The 17070-nt window shown below is 36.4% G+C and overlaps 1 protein-coding gene across 2 annotated transcripts in view; it reads right to left on the bottom strand.

Annotated features, from left to right (window-relative positions):
* Positions 1-1984: 1984 nt before the first annotated feature.
* The window catches only part of LOC121312880 (ubiquitin-conjugating enzyme E2 E2), a 124793-nt gene continuing 109707 nt past the window's right edge, over positions 1985-17070 (bottom strand). For both annotated transcript variants that reach the window (XM_041244757.1, XM_041244758.1), the window contains 2 exons: positions 10401-10548; positions 1985-2214 (listed from right to left, as the gene is read on the bottom strand). In XM_041244757.1, coding sequence (XP_041100691.1) covers positions 2117-2214; positions 10401-10548 — 246 coding nt within the window. In that variant the 3' untranslated portion in view covers positions 1985-2116. The remainder of the gene's footprint in view (positions 2215-10400; positions 10549-17070) is intronic.

Genomic DNA, 17070 nt, shown 5'->3' with positions numbered 1-17070 from the left:
TTGGAATGAGAGTGAAGCTAAAACAGCAATAACACTGATAAATGTGGTAATATTCAACCCCTTATCTCATACAGCACGACACGGCTTAACTGTAGGAATGCTTCTGAGCTATGAGCCGGGACAAATCGCAACTACTTCTTTGTTTAAAACTGCTTATCTTGACCCTGAACTGGAAGGGAGGAGGAACCTCCATATACAGTTCTGGGTTTTAGAAGAAAGATTTATCAAAACTCAGGTTGACAACAAACTTAACCTGATCATTCATAGGGTTCCATCTAATCAAGCTTTCAGAGTTCACTAACAATTTCATTTATGTTATTTGAGATTTTGCTTATTAATGTGATGTGAATTCAATGCTTTTTGTTCCTGTACCTATATTCGGAAGTTGTCCCTTCACCTCTTGCCCATCTAATTCTATGAGAAGTAAAATACTGATAAACAATTGCTGATCAAAGGTTAAAAGGATAGAAGTAGGAAACGTTGCTTCCAAATATTGATGCAATATGTAACCAGAATATTCCCACATTAACTATATCAAGCTGGTGTAGTGAATATGAAGGGACTACTACCTTTTTCCACATAATGGCATTCAGAAGGGCAACATTTTTTGGGGGGCAGAATTCTTTGATACAAAATTTCACCGCCACCATTAAATTGAAAAAAAATTAAAATCAAATACATTTTTCTTGCAGTTTCATTTAGACTGTGTCATCTGAACGCAGACCCCGAGTGCTTAACTTAGGTTTATTTATCTTGCAAGTTTTAATCATTTTTGTCTTGTTCATTACATAATGTAATTGTGTAATGTATAATAATTGTATTTGAAAGTCTTATGTTTTGTCCCCTCAGGATAACACTGAAAATGAAATGTTAAATCAATCAGTTTTATTTTTCTGGTAAAACAATTTCGAAAAAAATAAATGTATGGTTGACTCCATCGAGCAGAACTAAATATTATGCTATAAATAAATAAATAAAACTACAGGCTTTTTATTGGCTATTAATATATTCTTCTTTACACAAATGTAGCCAAAACAAAATTGTACCACTGCAATGCACACACATGGGCACAAGCACGAGACAAGTCATGATATTGGGGTAAAGACAATAACACAACTGTCCCTTTCTCATGGATTGAAGTATTAGATCCACTGCTGTTTACATCAGCTGAATAGACCCCACTGTGTATTGTGAATACTGTATCCTGAGCTGTTATTCTTCAGGTGATGTAGAATTTACAACAGAGATGTGGCCCCTGTACTATATCTTACCAAAAGGATATCCACCTAACAGCTTGATAAGAAACCCAATATAGCAGAAAGAGCACATTTCTGAGTGTGGTTTAGAAGGAAGTGATTTAAGGAAGTGGTAAGCTTCTGCTGCGAGACTAGAAGTGCGTAACATATATAAAATCCCCCATTCACAGTATAATCAGCATAGACTCAGAGTTTCCACTGCAAGCTTTAATGAAAAAGTATACAAAAGAATCAGTAAACATGTACAAATGGATTTATTTTCAGCCACAGTGTTTTATTGAGTGATTTAATAATACAAGTGTACATCAAACTGATCCACAGTCAGAAGTGGCAGGTAACTAGGAAATTTACAACCACATTTTTATGTAGATCTTAAAAATACATAATTCCTTAGTCTACATCAACAACCTTTTTTAAAAATCAAAAGGTTGATGATGAACACAGTTTGTGAGATGCACAGTGATTACTCTTAAGGTAAATACAAATTTTCATCCTGTTAACATGCACCCACCATTAATGACTTAAGTACAAAAACATTACTCTAAACACTATCTTGAAGTAGAAACAAGATATAATCTGAATTTGTTCCAGGGACCACTTAAAAGAAACACATATTACATGGCTGGGTAATAATAATGCTTTTTTTTCTATAACAGTTCCAACAGTCAATGAATTAGAAAACAAAAATCCCCATCTACTCTTTGTATATAAAAAAAAGAAGCTTTCAAGTCAGCAAGGAACAAAAGGACAGTTTTTTTTTCCACAAAAAAGTAAACAAAAAGGTACAAGGGAAAGGGATGGTTTACGGTTGCACTTGGTGAATGTGCTTTTACAGTTAAGGGATGTTTCGTAGTGGATTCTTATGTGGCATATCTCTTGGTCCACTGCCTGGCTATTCTGTCATGCTCTGCTCTGTTAGTGAGATACTGCGTGGCAATGCTTCCGACGAGTGGATCAGCTGTAAAAAAAAAAAAAAAAAAAAAAAAAAAAAAAAAAAAAAAGACAAAGGTAAGGTCTTACTTACCCAACAAACTATTTTCTGTGCAGTTCATAGCAAAACCCAGAGGCACAATCACCAGAACACTTGAAACCGTGTTTGGTTTTTAAAATCACGGTTATAGGAGATTTACAAAAATGTGTGTAGGTCAGTTCAATAAAAGGAAGGGGTTGTTTAAAGCTCTGAAAAGGACTATGGCTTATATGTTCTTTTTTTATGCAAAGCAAAACCAATGAACATGATACTGCAGAAACCTGGACAGGTGCCAAAAACAGAATGTCAATGTTCATTTCAATTCTGCAGTCCTGGAAAAACTTGGTTGTATTTCTGGAAGGAGAATCTGCCCACTAATCAACACGTCATACCCAAGCGCCATAAAAACTCTGAGTGGCTTGCATTTGTGTCGCTTCTTTTTGTTTGGCCTCTCAGTCACGCATGGCGAGGCCAAACAGGGAGACTACCATCTTTAGAGCCCGGAGGAAGGGCTACCCTCAGCCACGGATTAGCTAAGGTTTCCTCCTATCAGCAAGTAGGGTTTTTTTCCTTACCTGAGTGCCGAGCGGTTCGTATTTAGTTTCTGCAGGTGCGTGGCAGGCCGGACAGGCCGCATTCTCCCTCAGTGCATTTCATGCACAGGGGGCGCACCCGTATTTCAGCTGCTTACTTTTCGTTCATCCTCTTCCTATGTTTGGGGGTAGGTGGCATTGCGTCACTGTAGTTGTTGCATTAACTATTTATCATTTTCTTTTTTCCAGTTATGGTTTGGCGGCAGCCTTGTCTTTTGGAGAGAGGTGGCCCTGTGAGCCACTTCCTATCTGCGGCACTTGACTACATGATATCATCGTTTTTTCACTAACTGTCCAACATTGCGGATAGCTGTCAGCACCCACGGACAAGGTCTCCAGCCAAAATCATTATCATCATTAAATTGTCTGTTCAATTGCAATTTAAATCATCCACGTTGCAGATTCTCTGTACTGAATCATAATACAATTTACAATGCCTCTACCACATTATCCACTAAATTTATAGATTGTCAATCAAACCCAAAGCACTTAGAAATATAGTTAGTTCTGCATGATCCTTAATTAACAAAAGATAACAATAGCACAAAAAAGGCATTTAGTTGTTATTATAATTCACACTGCACTCCTATCACAGGAACTGTAAGTGAAAATCAATAGACTGACAACATATTATGTAATTTGAATGGGCAGAGTGGATGGAGGCATAGCAGAGAGGATGGAGACAAGGTGGAGTTTTGGGGTTTTGCCATGTGGACATTGACTCGATTGAAGATGCAATGTGATGTGTATCCTAGGAAAATAATGTATCCGATTAGTCATCAGTATGCTGCACAACCAAAAAAAAAAAAAAAACCTGAACAGTCTTTCAGAATTCAGTACGGAGTATAGTGTATACAGTAAAGAACTAAAATTACTGTTATTGTAATCTCAACGTGTCTGTTTGGTAAATTACTTTGCACATCATGTAAGCTACTTGGTGAATCCTGGAATGAAATAGCAATGATATTGCATTACCCTCTAGTAGTAAGTAGGTATATACCCTTCTTAAGAATAATATACCAGAGAGATCACTGACAATACAAACAACGGTTGATGTTAATATCACCATGCCGTTTACAGTTTGTAGGGCAGCGGTATAAGGATCATCCTAGTTTTTTTTTTAACATTAAAATACAATGGCATGTGTTTGCAATACTCCTTCTCACTTGTATTTGTGTTCAGAAACCTGTCAAGAAACAGGATCTCTAGAATAATTATAACGTTATACACAATCTTTATGTCCTGGTCAATCACTCCACTCCGCATTACACTTATGACATCAGTGGTTTAAATTGTTCAATATCATTTAAATCCCCAAACCCTTTAGTTATGCTTGTTAATTAAAAGGTACAAATCATCTACTGTATCCAATACCCCCCCCCAGGGTGATCAACAAAGTTGTCTATAAGTGGTCTATAATAAACACATCTGTCTAAAGGGTTAAAGAAATATAGGTTCAGTTCTCATTTTTTAAAATAATAATAATAATAATAATAATAATAATAATAATAATAATAATAATAATAATAATAATAATATTTTACTTATTATCCTTACAATAACTGTCTAAAAACATACATAAAACACAGATAATATAAGATCATGAGTAATACTTTTAAATAAAATAATGTTTAAGTGAATATTTTACAGACAAAGGACACAAGTGAATTAAAAAAGGCTACAGAAGATCATTTACATAAAAAAATGTACAAAGGTTGCCTGTGCAACCCCAGTTGTTGGTAGGTACTGATAGCCAAGTCTATGATTTTGTCAAGGTCATGGAAATAATGAAAATTGGAAATTTGAACAAAAGTCTGTTAGGCACTTCCTTTAAAAAATGCAGTATGTCATGCACTGAAAATACAAATCCACGAGTATGTGTAAATTGTTTGGTTGTGTAGCACACGCATTTACGTGTAGCTTTGTAGGTCAGCGAATGAGATTTGAATTTTGTACCTGAGCGAGCATGTACATGAACACAGATCGGATGTTACTGTAAACTCTCGGTTGTGATCTTCACATACAGTACATACAGCGCTTGTTAATTTATTTTTTGAAAAATATTAATTCATACTCTTGAAACTTTTTTTATACAAATAGTGTACCCAAGTAGTCTGTTGAAAATAAAACTCACTTTCTCTAAAACTAAACAAAACACTTCAGTCTTCCGTTGAACATTTTTTTTTTTATTATTTCCTGCAAACTGCAGATAAAACAAGAGGTTTATCTGTTTTGTCGTCTTTTTGTGATGCCTCGTTTCCTGGTGCCTGCCTGTGTGATTCAACTTTTCAAATCTGCTCTTTAGCTACTCAGAAACAACAAATTTAAACGTCTCGTTCTTATTATTGAAGAAAAAATATATCTACCGTTTAAATTTTGAACATGTTAATAAATTATTTTTAAAAAAATTGGAATCGGCAATTATTTTACCCCCGATTTTCTCCCAATTTGGACTGGCCAATTATTCACTGATTCGGGACAGACGAAGACTATGTGACAAAGTGCAAAGTGAGTGAACAGAAGAAAAATCTACATCAAATCAATATTTGGTGTGACCACCCTTTGCCTTCAAAACAGCATCAATTCTTCTAGGTACACTTGCACACAGTTTTTGAAGGAACTCGGCAGGTAGGATGGCCCAAACATCTTGGAGAACTAAGTTGTTCTGTGGATTTAGGCAGCCTCAGCTGCTTCTCTCTCTTCATGTAATCCCAGACAGACTCAATGATATTGAGATCAGGGCTCTGTGGGGGCCATACCATCACTTCCAGGACTCCTTGTTCTTCTTTACGCTGAAGATAGTTCTTAAAGACTTTCGCTGTATGTTTGGGGTTGTTGTCATGCTGCAGAATAAATTTGGGGCCAACCAGATGCCTCCCTGATGGTATTGCATGATGGATAAGTATCTGCCTGTACTTCTCAGCACTGAGGAGACCATTAATTCTGACCAAATCTCCAATACCATTTGCAAAAATGCAGCCCCAAACTTGCAAGGAACCTCCACCATGCTTCACTGTTGCCTGCAGACACTCATTTGTGTACCGCTCTCCAGCCCTTCGGCGAACAAACTGCCTTCTGCTACAGCCAAATATTTCAAATTTTGACTCATCAGTCCAGAGCACCTGCTGCCATTTTTTTGCACCCCAGTTCCTGTGTTTTCGTGCATAGTTGAGTCGCTTGGCCTTGTTTCCACGTCGGAAGTATGGCTTTTTGGCCGCAAGTGTTCCATGAAGGCCACTTCTGACCAGACTTCTCTGGACAGTAGATGAGTGTACCAGGGTCCCACTGTTTTCTGCCAAGTCTGAGTTGATGGCATTGCTGGACATCTTCCAATTGCGAAGGGAAGTAAGCATGATGTGTCTTTCATCTGCTGCAGTAAGTTTCCTTGGCCAACCACTGCATCTACGGTCCTCAAATTTGCCCGTTTCTTTGTGCTTCTTCAAAAGAGCTTGAACAGCACATCTGGAAACCCCTGTCTGCCTTGAAATTTCTGCCTGGGAGAGACCTTGCTGATGCAGTATAACTACCTTGTGTCTTGTTGTTGTGCTCAGTCTTACCATGGTATATGACTTTTGACAGTAAACTGTCTTCAGCAACCTCACCTTGTTAGCTGAGTTTGGCTGTTCCTCACCCAGTTTTATTCCTTCTACACAGCTGTTTCTGTTTCAGTTAATGATTGTGTTTCAACCTACATATTGAATTGATGATCATTAGCACCTGTTTGGTATAATTGTTTAATCATACAACTGACTATATGCCTTGTGCAAGTGTACCTAGAAGAATTGATGCTGTTTTGAAAGCAAGGGGTGGTCACACCAAATATGGATTTGATGTAGATTTTTCTTCTGTTCACTCACTTTGCATTTAGTTAATTGATAAATATAAACTATTAACATGTCTATTTTTGAAAGCATTCTTACTTTACAGCATTTTTTCACACCTGCACAGTACTATATATATAATTACACACACACATTGAAGCCAGACGTGCACAGAGAAATAGGCACACAGTTTATTTCAGACACCGGCTGTTTCGCTACGTGGCCGATGTGAAAGCCTGCATAATATAGTATTGTAGCGTTTTACAGGCAGGTAGAAGAATGGAGACAATAAACTGGTTCAGTTCCAAATCTTATTACTAAGAGACCACAGCTCTCACATATAATCGGCGGCGCAGTGCCTGTTATAATTTAGCTCTGCCCCTTTAGGCTAACCAGGTACCAGAGCTTACACACATCCCATTGGCTTTAGCCGCACACCAGGACCAATCGGCACAGACAAACAACTGCCAATCACAGGGGAGACACAGGAGGCACTAAACACAACAGGCTAGCTTAGACAGGCAGACAGGACAGAGTTAGAAAACAATGGTGGGAATTACAGAGGGGAAGGGGAACACAATACAGTGGAATTACAGTACACAAACACAATTACATGGATTGCTACAGTATTCTAAAAATAAATAAATACATGCATAAATGTTACGTTGGTGTGAAAAGAACTTTAAGTTTTGTACTCTAAAGTAACATTTAAACTTGTCAGCAGTCAAAAGCAGTAATCTTTATATTATTGGTTTTGGTGACTATTTAAAAGCTCTTGTGTATGTTGCTACATTATTTGGTGACCTTTCTGAGAATTCTTGTTTTTTTCTGCAACTCACCCGTGAAATGTATTAAAAATCACTGCCAAATTGTAGCCTTACAGATAGCACAGCAGCAGCCTACTGGAGAAGCACTTTTTAATATGAATATTTATATTTAGGTGCAGATTTCCACACTACAGACTATTTTCCTGTAAAATGACTGCAGCTGTCTTGGTATTAGGGGAAAAGAAAGCTAGGAAATGTATAAGCAATTAGAGTAAATATGTATAAAAATGTAAACTTTATGTTTTGTAAATGAACAGATACAGGTTATCCAGGATCCTGGGAGATTATGATGCAAGGGATGGTAATGAATGCCTCAGAGGGTTAATTAACTGTAATTTTACTTTCTTCTTGTGCCTCCTAATGAGGACACCCATGAATCTTCAACTTTAGGAGTGAAATGAACAGGCGAAGCGCTACACCCCCATTCCAGGGCACTACAAAAAAAAAAAAAAAACAGGAAGAATGCAAAACATTGAAAAAGGTAAATAAACACGCAAATGAAAGACTGTTTTTTTTTTTTTTTCAAATGACACTGAATGCACTGTTTACCAATCTCTAAACACAATAAAGCCCTGAATATCATGCAATACCTTGGTTGATGACTTTCACTGATCCCAATACGATCAACTACCAGACAGTAATATAGTCTAATCAGGGTTCTATTCGTATTATTATTATTATTATTATTATTTTATTATTATTATTATTATTATTATTATTATTATTATTAATAATAATAATAATAATAATAATAATAATAATAATAATAATAATAATAATAATAATAATAATATTAGTTTACTTGGCAGATGGTTTTATCAGGTAAAGCCTTCTTTGTGCTGCTCATTTCCAGAGCCGAAGGCATTTAACATAACGAGAAGGGCCTCACCACATGGCAAAGCCCTCTTATGGGGGTTCTATTGTTATTAGCAAATGGACACGTTGAAAACATTTAACGCGTTTGTTTGTTTTTGATGCTAATGAATACAAAGGTTTCTCAATACACCACGAGTACAGCGAGGAAGCGTGATGGTGTGTACTAGAACAGAGATTTTCTTTTTATTTAGCAGAATAAAATATATATTGTTTATATATTTTCCAGTGGATTGATTTGGAACAGTGATTAAACATAGTTTTTACGATAACATTCAAGGTCCTTTACCAGGGATTAAGGAAAATGGATTCGAGATTTCCCTAAACCAGATTGGTCAATATGAGGTTTCTGCAACTGATATTTTTAATCACTGAAACTTTTTTTTTTTACTTTCATTAATACTTTTGTATTAGGACTTACAGGTAACTTAAATGCTTTACAGAAACATACAAAGTTGCACTCAAATTATTTTACTTGTTTTACAGATAACAAGCCATGATCGTGTTTGTGTAGGAGATGCCTGGACTGAAGATACACTGCATTTAAGTAGAAGATTTTTTATTGTTGTTATTAATTAGGCTATTGGAAATACTCATGGCTGCTGGTTTAAATAATGACACGTGATACGACATGTGATCAAACGTGACGGGGGAGATGAAATATTTAGAAACCTCGATTTTAATATTATAAAGGCCTCTAGCTGGGATATTGAAGCCTGAAGTTCATCCGACAACATATGAAATTCTGAACAATTCTGAATGAATATTGAGAAAAATGTACATAGTGTATTAATTAAGAACTTAAACTAGCGCTGTCTAAAATCATACCAAAAAAAAAAAAAAAATAGCCATTTTCTAATAGCAATAGAACTCTCATAGGAGGGCTTTACCATTTGGTAAGGCCTTTCTTATTATTAAATGCCTTGCCTTCAAACTGGGACATTAAACTGCACAAGTGCAGTGCTGTAAATCAATTAGGCAGCAATGCGCAAAGACAACAATGCATACAAACTTTACAGTCATACATACATACATACATATATTGGTTTATGAAAATGAAATAGCATGGAAAACACTGATTTCTGATAATCTAGTTATGTTTTTTTCAGTTGAATCAGTGCTGAGCTGCAGCTTCTCTTTGCTTAATTGACTGATTGGATGAGACACAGGCAAGTCTGAGTAAGTAAAGAACTGGCAACAGCCTCACACTTTAAATGAATGCAGTGAATGGGAGATGAAAAGTAAATGTCTGACATCTTGTTACTTCTGTGTTTCTGAAATGTATTGCTGCTATTTATTTCCAGTGTGCACAACACCTAAATAAATCAACCTCTGTAAAAGGCATAGTAATTATAAGATAGAAGCAGTATCTACTTTATTTTTCACAAAATAACAACAATACATTATAAGCTCATCTGCTTAATACGTATATATTAAAGTTTCACAAACAGCAGTCAATAGATAAATAAAAGGGTCTAAAGTAACAAAAATAAATAAATAAATATTGAAACCAGGACCTACATTAATGAAATAGTTGAACTATTTCTAGGTGTAAATTAGCTTAAACTAACATAGAGTTTAAAGTACTGCAAGATTTACAAATAGCTTATAGACATGAATGGTTAATGAATGCTAATAAATTAGTCAAGTAGAGCAGACCAATGTCATCACCCCAGTTCACCACAGTTATAGGACAATGGTACAGCTGACAGCTGCTTCTAAGAACTGAGACAAAGCCACTATGCAGAGGCAATTACCAGTGACTTGCATAGTGTAGAACAAGGTGGATTTAATTTGACTAATCATTCCAAACATAAAGTAGTGTATAAAGAAACTCAAAAACCAAAATCTTTAACCCACAAAATAAACTACTTAGAATTTTACACCATATTAGTTGAAACCATTTCCTTTAGAAACAGCTTCTATCAAAAGTCCAGCAACAACCACTCTGCCACTCAATTTCACTATTTAGTTATAACCATGACCTGCCGCAGACATTTTAAAAGAACCTATAGAAGTTCTAGAGTAATTAACTAATAAGACATTAGATTTTTACTTACCAGGGTTACAGTCTGTAAGGAGCGAGCAGATAGATAAGAGAACCTTGGAGATGGTCAGTGCTGGGCTCCAGTTGTCTTTTAGGATATCCAGGCAGATCACTCCCTGGCTGTTAATATTACAGTGGTAGATTCTTGTCCGGAAAGTCACCTATGACAAAAAAAAAAAAAACAACATACAAATTCTGGAAAAAAAAAAAACCCAACTTAATACCTGAAAGCATGCCACCTTCACAGGGCACTGAAGGCTAATCTATAGTCTGTCATGAAATTTCATTTGCAGCTTGGTAAGTTCAGAAAATGCTGATAGAAGGGAAATGAGGAGGAACCCGACAGTAAACCCATGGCCAAAATCAGACCCTCCAAACATAAAAGCAGCATATTCTAATACATATGGCTGTCAAAACCAACCGTGAAGGCAAAAGTTTTTCTGATGTTGCAATGTGTGTACTTTTACTGTATTTTTGGAGCTGCTGTTCCTGTGGCCTTTTTGTTTTTCAGAAGAGACTGTGGTTAGAGAGTTAGAGATATCAGGTCACAGAGGTGCCTCTTGTAAAGAAGAAGTTATACCTCTGTGAATAAAACAAGCCGTTTGTCATTAAAACAAAACAAAACAAAAAAAAATAAATTATTAAATCACTAAAAAAAACTCAACATCAGCTTTATTAACATCATTAAAAAATGTAACACAGAAGGCTTCATTAAAGATGTGTTCTCAGTGTTAACAGCAATAACATTAGACCAATAAGATAGGGCCTAACTGGTTACATGTCAGTAATATTCATCAATGAAACACTGATGGCTTATTATAAGACCCCTTTCCAACTGGAGTTTTGTCTTTCTTGTACAGTACAATGTGTAAACATTGTTTGACTGTAATTTAACTTTTTAAAAAGAAAACCTTTCCGAAGCAGACTTGTCAAATGTCATTTGTAAGACAAGATGAACAATTCTTATCTGCTTTGATGTCTGAACAATTCTTTGATGTTTGACTGTGCAGTTTTATATTACAGAGCAGTACACGTCGTCATCCGGTCACACAATTATGTCAAAAAAGATAAGAGGTTTGGGAAAAGCATATTCACTTTGCAACTTGTTCTTAAACAATATCAGCAGTAGGGTGTTAAAATAACAATATGCAAAACTAGTGACATTGTACTGTACATTTTCACTGACAGCATGAATTGTTGCCATCATGGTGCTACACATTTAAAAAACAAAGTGCTTTTCTCTTTGCAGACAACCCCTGGACTACATAGTGACTAAATGAATCGGGTAGGCATTACAATTCAAAAGAAAAAAGTAATTAGCAATACTAAACACAGCATTACAGACTCCAGAATAAACCATCCTCACTTTAAATCTCAGACTAACTTTTCCAACAAAACATCACAGAGAAAATGTATACTCAGCTTACATTTCAAACCTGAAAAGGGAAATGCAGACAGAAGGGGGCACTGGTGGAAAAATCTGTCGGAAGACAGATCTGCGCTTGTTTAACAGGACGAACAAAGCTCAGCTTTACCCCCTCCCCCGACCCATAACCTTTACAACTGTAGCTTCCTTAAAATGACAATGTATATAATAAAGCGCAAAATTGACAGGCGGTCCTGTCAATCTATATAGTGTGGTGATGTGACAAGCTGAGCTTAATGCCAGAAGTCCCATGGGTCTCTTGACGGGGCCCCTCTGCTAATATTTAATCTTCATGCTCTGGCTCTGAAAGGAGGTGGCCTGAGTCATGCTTCTGGGAGGGAGTGCTCTGAGCCCTAGGGTGGGCTAAACTCTGCACAAGAAGCAGGCGAAGCAGATAATGCATCTGCTTAAAAAGGTCCTGCTTGGCTAATTGTTTAGATGCACGGGCAAGTGCTTTGAGGATGATGCTTGTGACTTATGGGTCTCCAACCAAACTCTTTAGCTCTTAAAGACACATAATTTAAAATCTTCATATAATAAGAAGAAGCCTAATGAATCTATATCCTGTTTCTGATTTTACTAACAAAGGCATTAGCCAAAACGCTCAGTAAATTCGGTTTCTAAGTAAAGTCCTTAGGTGCACAATGTGACTGCTTTTACCCCAGTAATATGTGGCTAACTTATAACCAATAGAGGGATCTCATGGCTTGTAGTTATTTGTGCTTCTATCAATATACCAATCATAGCTTTTAAACACCATTTGAATTACGTTTTCTATTGATGTATTAAATTTAAGCCACGCTCATCTGTAACTGAGTGCCTGTTTTACCATGATTTCATACATCTGTGCTATCTACAGTTTTAACTGACTATATCAATAACATATTTAAGGTTTGTGTTAAATACTAAAGAAAAAAAAACATGTTGTACACAAAACCGTGCCAGTGCCTAGGATTTATAAAAATCTGTCATTAAAGCACTGTGCCTTAAGTAAACAATAAGTCTTCTATCTTCAATAGACTGAAGATCACAAGGAATACAAACCCAATTCCATCATAAAGGCAAACGGCTGACAAAAAGGAGTGTAACTCGTTGTAGATATTTACTGTTCCTTGTTAAAGTGGTGGTTTACTGAACACTTCTGTATTTTAATAACAATGTCATGACTTACTCTTGCGATGTCCTGTTATTGTTGCAAAAGTGTAATGCTAATAATGTCATAATGTGCAACAATTTTTGCCTCAACCTGACCTAGCACTTAAGCTTTTGTACACGAATAAAAGGATAATTTAGTCAGCAACCATGACCCTGTCTGTGTTTACATTTCACCTTGGACTTGACTTGTTCATTAGCAGCTGAAAATCTTTTTTGGAAAGTCTAGGTTTGTAATATTTAGGCTCAGTCGAGAAGGGCGAAAAGAGATCTTCACACACACACATTTCTTTTATATATATATATATATATATATATATATATATATATATATATATATATATATATATATATATATATATATATATATATGGTTTTAAAACTCAGGGCCTGATTAACATCAGAGAGATCAGGGTCATAGCCTCAGGTCACAGGAGACTGTATATTAACAGCGGTCCCTGAGCTTTTTGCTATCAAGCCGTCCACTGCTCTGTAAACTACTCCATTACAAGTATGTTATAAATGTGCTTTCTAATCATTTTCTAAAACAAGGTTAAAGTGGCACTAAGTGATGGAATTGCCTACTTAGAACACAAGAGAGTTACACAAGTTTTTTTTATATTAAACCTGAACAAAGATTTGAATATAGCCACTGTTGTTTTCTGATAGAAAGGAATAGTGAAGGCTGTGCAATCACAGTAAATGGATTACAGAAATACAATGAATCTTGGTTGTAAATCTCCCTGCCGACCTGTGACGGCACTAAGCAGCGAGTTCTTTGGACGGGCTGGCCTGACAGTTCTTTCCACTGGTTGGGAAGTAGGTCAGTCTGGAAGAACGCAAAACTCTGTTGCAAGAATGTATTGACCCAGAAGGGAAACTATGTAGCAGCCACAGATTGTAAAGGCAGCTGCACTCGTTGACCAAGGGGTCATGCGTGACAGCATATAAGGGGCACAGAGAATCGTAATCTGTACCTTCGCTTTGGTTACAACATATAACCCAGAAGGACCCATGCAATAATTGCGACACGTTCCGGAGCTGTCGCTAAGGGCCAGCATAAAACCTGGAACAGCACTACACTATTGTCACTCAAATGTATCACCCACAACGAGCACTTATTCCCTGTGCATTACACATTGCTGTGTATTGCCGGGGATCATTGTTTTGGTCACCAGACCTAGATTATAAAAATAAAGATGGCCTTTAACATACCGATTACAATCTGTCTGTTTTATTCTTGCACTGCATCACCTCTGAACCTGTACACAATCAACCACTTTGCCACAGTCCCCTTCTTGTACCATCACACATGACCCCTTTGGTAAACATATGCAGCCGCTCCTCTGATCCGCAGCTGCCACTTCATTTCCCTTCTGGGTCGATGAGTTAGTGCACCAAAGCTCCACCCCCTTTCTAGATGACCGACTTCCTTTTAACCCTGGGAATGAATTGTCAGGCCAAACAGTCCAGGGTACTCTGTTCTTGTTACTTAGTGCCCTCACAGGTCGGGAGGGAGATTTACCACCAAAGATCATTTTATTTCTGTCACAAGGTGTCAGTAATGTAAATATTGCACGCAAATCTTGACATTGTTAAGTATTTGCAATCTAGAAGTGATAGCTTGTATGACTTTGACTAAGCATGGAGATGAAGATAGATTCCCTCCCCAGTTTTCTATGTTGTTCATTTAGGAAAAGAGATCTGATGGAACCAGGAACTACTGACCCATCAGCCTACCCTCCATGACCTGTTGAAATCAGGGAATCAATCATAAGATTAGATGACTGTTAGAGGAACAACATTATACATATATAACAATATGGATTAGGAAAAGTTTGATCCTGTCTGACTAACCAAACAGAGTATGACAATTGATCTGAACTTCAAAAGGCCTGTTGAGAAAGCTAATGTCCTTCAGCTCAAATCGGTGGGATCCATGGTACCGTTGTACATGCATGTAGATAAGTAAAATAGTAAGTAAGGCTTGTTATACCTGTTTCCATTAATACTGACATGTTCTGAACAAAACTGCAGGTTATTCATTGACATTTGGAATATCAAATCTCAGGACATTTGTGTCATAATTGTAAAGAGCTGGCTTACCAGAGCCTCTATCAACAAGACTATCCTGTTACCTGTAATTCATTGTAAACTTACAATACAGTAGTTCCTTGTTTTTAAAGATCGAAATTCAAATAATTAACTTGACACTGAAATGAATTCAACCTCTCAATCTGCTGCAGACTCCATAGCAGTATTCCTACAAAGGGAGCTGCATCCTGCCCTTTCTAAAACCCTTTTTGTTTTCTCTGATTGATCTGTATAGTAGCTGTTTATTACAAGGTAGCACTGTATACAGCAGTTATGGCATCTGACAACGTCAACCCCAAAGAGGTCTCTTTGGTCAAAAATATCAGTAATTTATTAGAGCTTTACTTCTCTTACTTGCTTTATCACTTACTTGCTCTGTCATTTAGTGTGTTTTTTTAATATGATTACATATGCTTTTATAATGTACTTAGCAAGAAATATGGCCAACCAAAACATCATACCTTTCTACATCAACTGACTACATTTTATTTTCCTATAAATGTTTTGTCTAATTCATCAAGCTCATATGTTCTCATGCCTACAGCTCTCTGTATATTGCAGAAAAATGCAATGCCACGACAGTAGAATGAAAATAATTTCCTAACTCTTCTGTCAATGAAAAAGCTTCAAACCAAGCTAGGAAACACCTCTACTTTTATTACTGTGATTTTACTGATGCAGTACAAAGGGTCTGATTTATCAATAAAACCAGAATGCAATTTGCAAGTTTTTTATTTTGTGAAATGAAAATCGAACTGTTCATGGTAAACACTATTTGAATCACCTTAATAGCTTTGCAAATATGTCCTTTTCCTTTCACAAAAAGGTTGTGCAAATGGTATTCTAATACAAAGACATTGATAAATAAGGCCCTTTGTATTGTATCAGTAAATCTCAGTAGCAATAGTGGACTGTAATGTTTTCCAGCATGGCTTGAAGCTTTTTCTTTGACAAAAGGGCTAGGAGATGTTTTAATTCTACTATAGTGGCATTTCATATCTTTGAAGCTTTCATATACAAAGAGCTACAGGCGTTAGAACACATGAGCTTGGTGATTAATGAAAAATTGGGTATGACAAGATGGAACATTTCAATTTTGGAGGAAATGTTGTTACATGTATTATCATGACTTGTAATTGCTTTACACATACATAAAAAAGTATGCAAAACCACAGATTTGTCAGAACAGGAGCTTCAACAAATCAGTTTTCATTATTTTAACCATTTCTTATTTTTCTGATTGATTCGGATGTATTTTTGGCTAGCTTGGGATTTCAATTTTTGATACCTTCCCAAGGATCCTTTCAGCATATTCACTGAATGCACATGTAGAAATGTAAATTTGACAGAAACAAAGTGAGAAATGCCTTCCTACACCCCAGATTCAGGATCATCAACACCCTGTGCAAAACTATGACAATTGAATAAGTGCTTCTCTATATAGGTAAAAACTTAGTGTAACATACAGAAGGAGACCTCCATTTTGACAGCTCTGTGCTACAAAATATCCTTTTCAAGTTACTAGAGATATATAAAAATGGAAGGGTATCAAACACAGTCAGTCTGAAAAAACTCTATATACTACAATATTATGAACACTCAATAACTTCAGCTAAAAATGTTCTTAGCAAATTTCATTACAATTAGACACCCCCTCTTACAACACTGTACGCTACAGAGCATGTCAAAGACATAGTGGGTAATAAAACAATGACAACACACGCAAGCTTCCATTCACTTCACCAAGTCCCACTGTGGGCTCCGGTTCAGCAACATGTTACAGGTTAATTTAGACCACAAGCAATAATACCCAACAGGCCTATTGGAAAATACAAATGGGCTGGGTATAACATAACTTGATATATACTCAAACACAACAATATTAATTTTCTTGATGCATCCAGATAATCTGCATTCAGTGTGTTTTAGTTTAAACCACATGGGAAGAAATACTTCATTTCCTAAAGATTTGCCATATATTTATCCCGTTAAACACCAATCCAATACATAC

Source organism: Polyodon spathula, chromosome 3 (genome assembly GCF_017654505.1).
Source record: "Polyodon spathula isolate WHYD16114869_AA chromosome 3, ASM1765450v1, whole genome shotgun sequence".
NCBI classification, from domain to species: domain Eukaryota; kingdom Metazoa; phylum Chordata; class Actinopteri; order Acipenseriformes; family Polyodontidae; genus Polyodon; species Polyodon spathula.
Note: the sequence above shows the minus strand (reverse complement) of the source record. Positions and strands in the feature narration are given on the sequence as shown.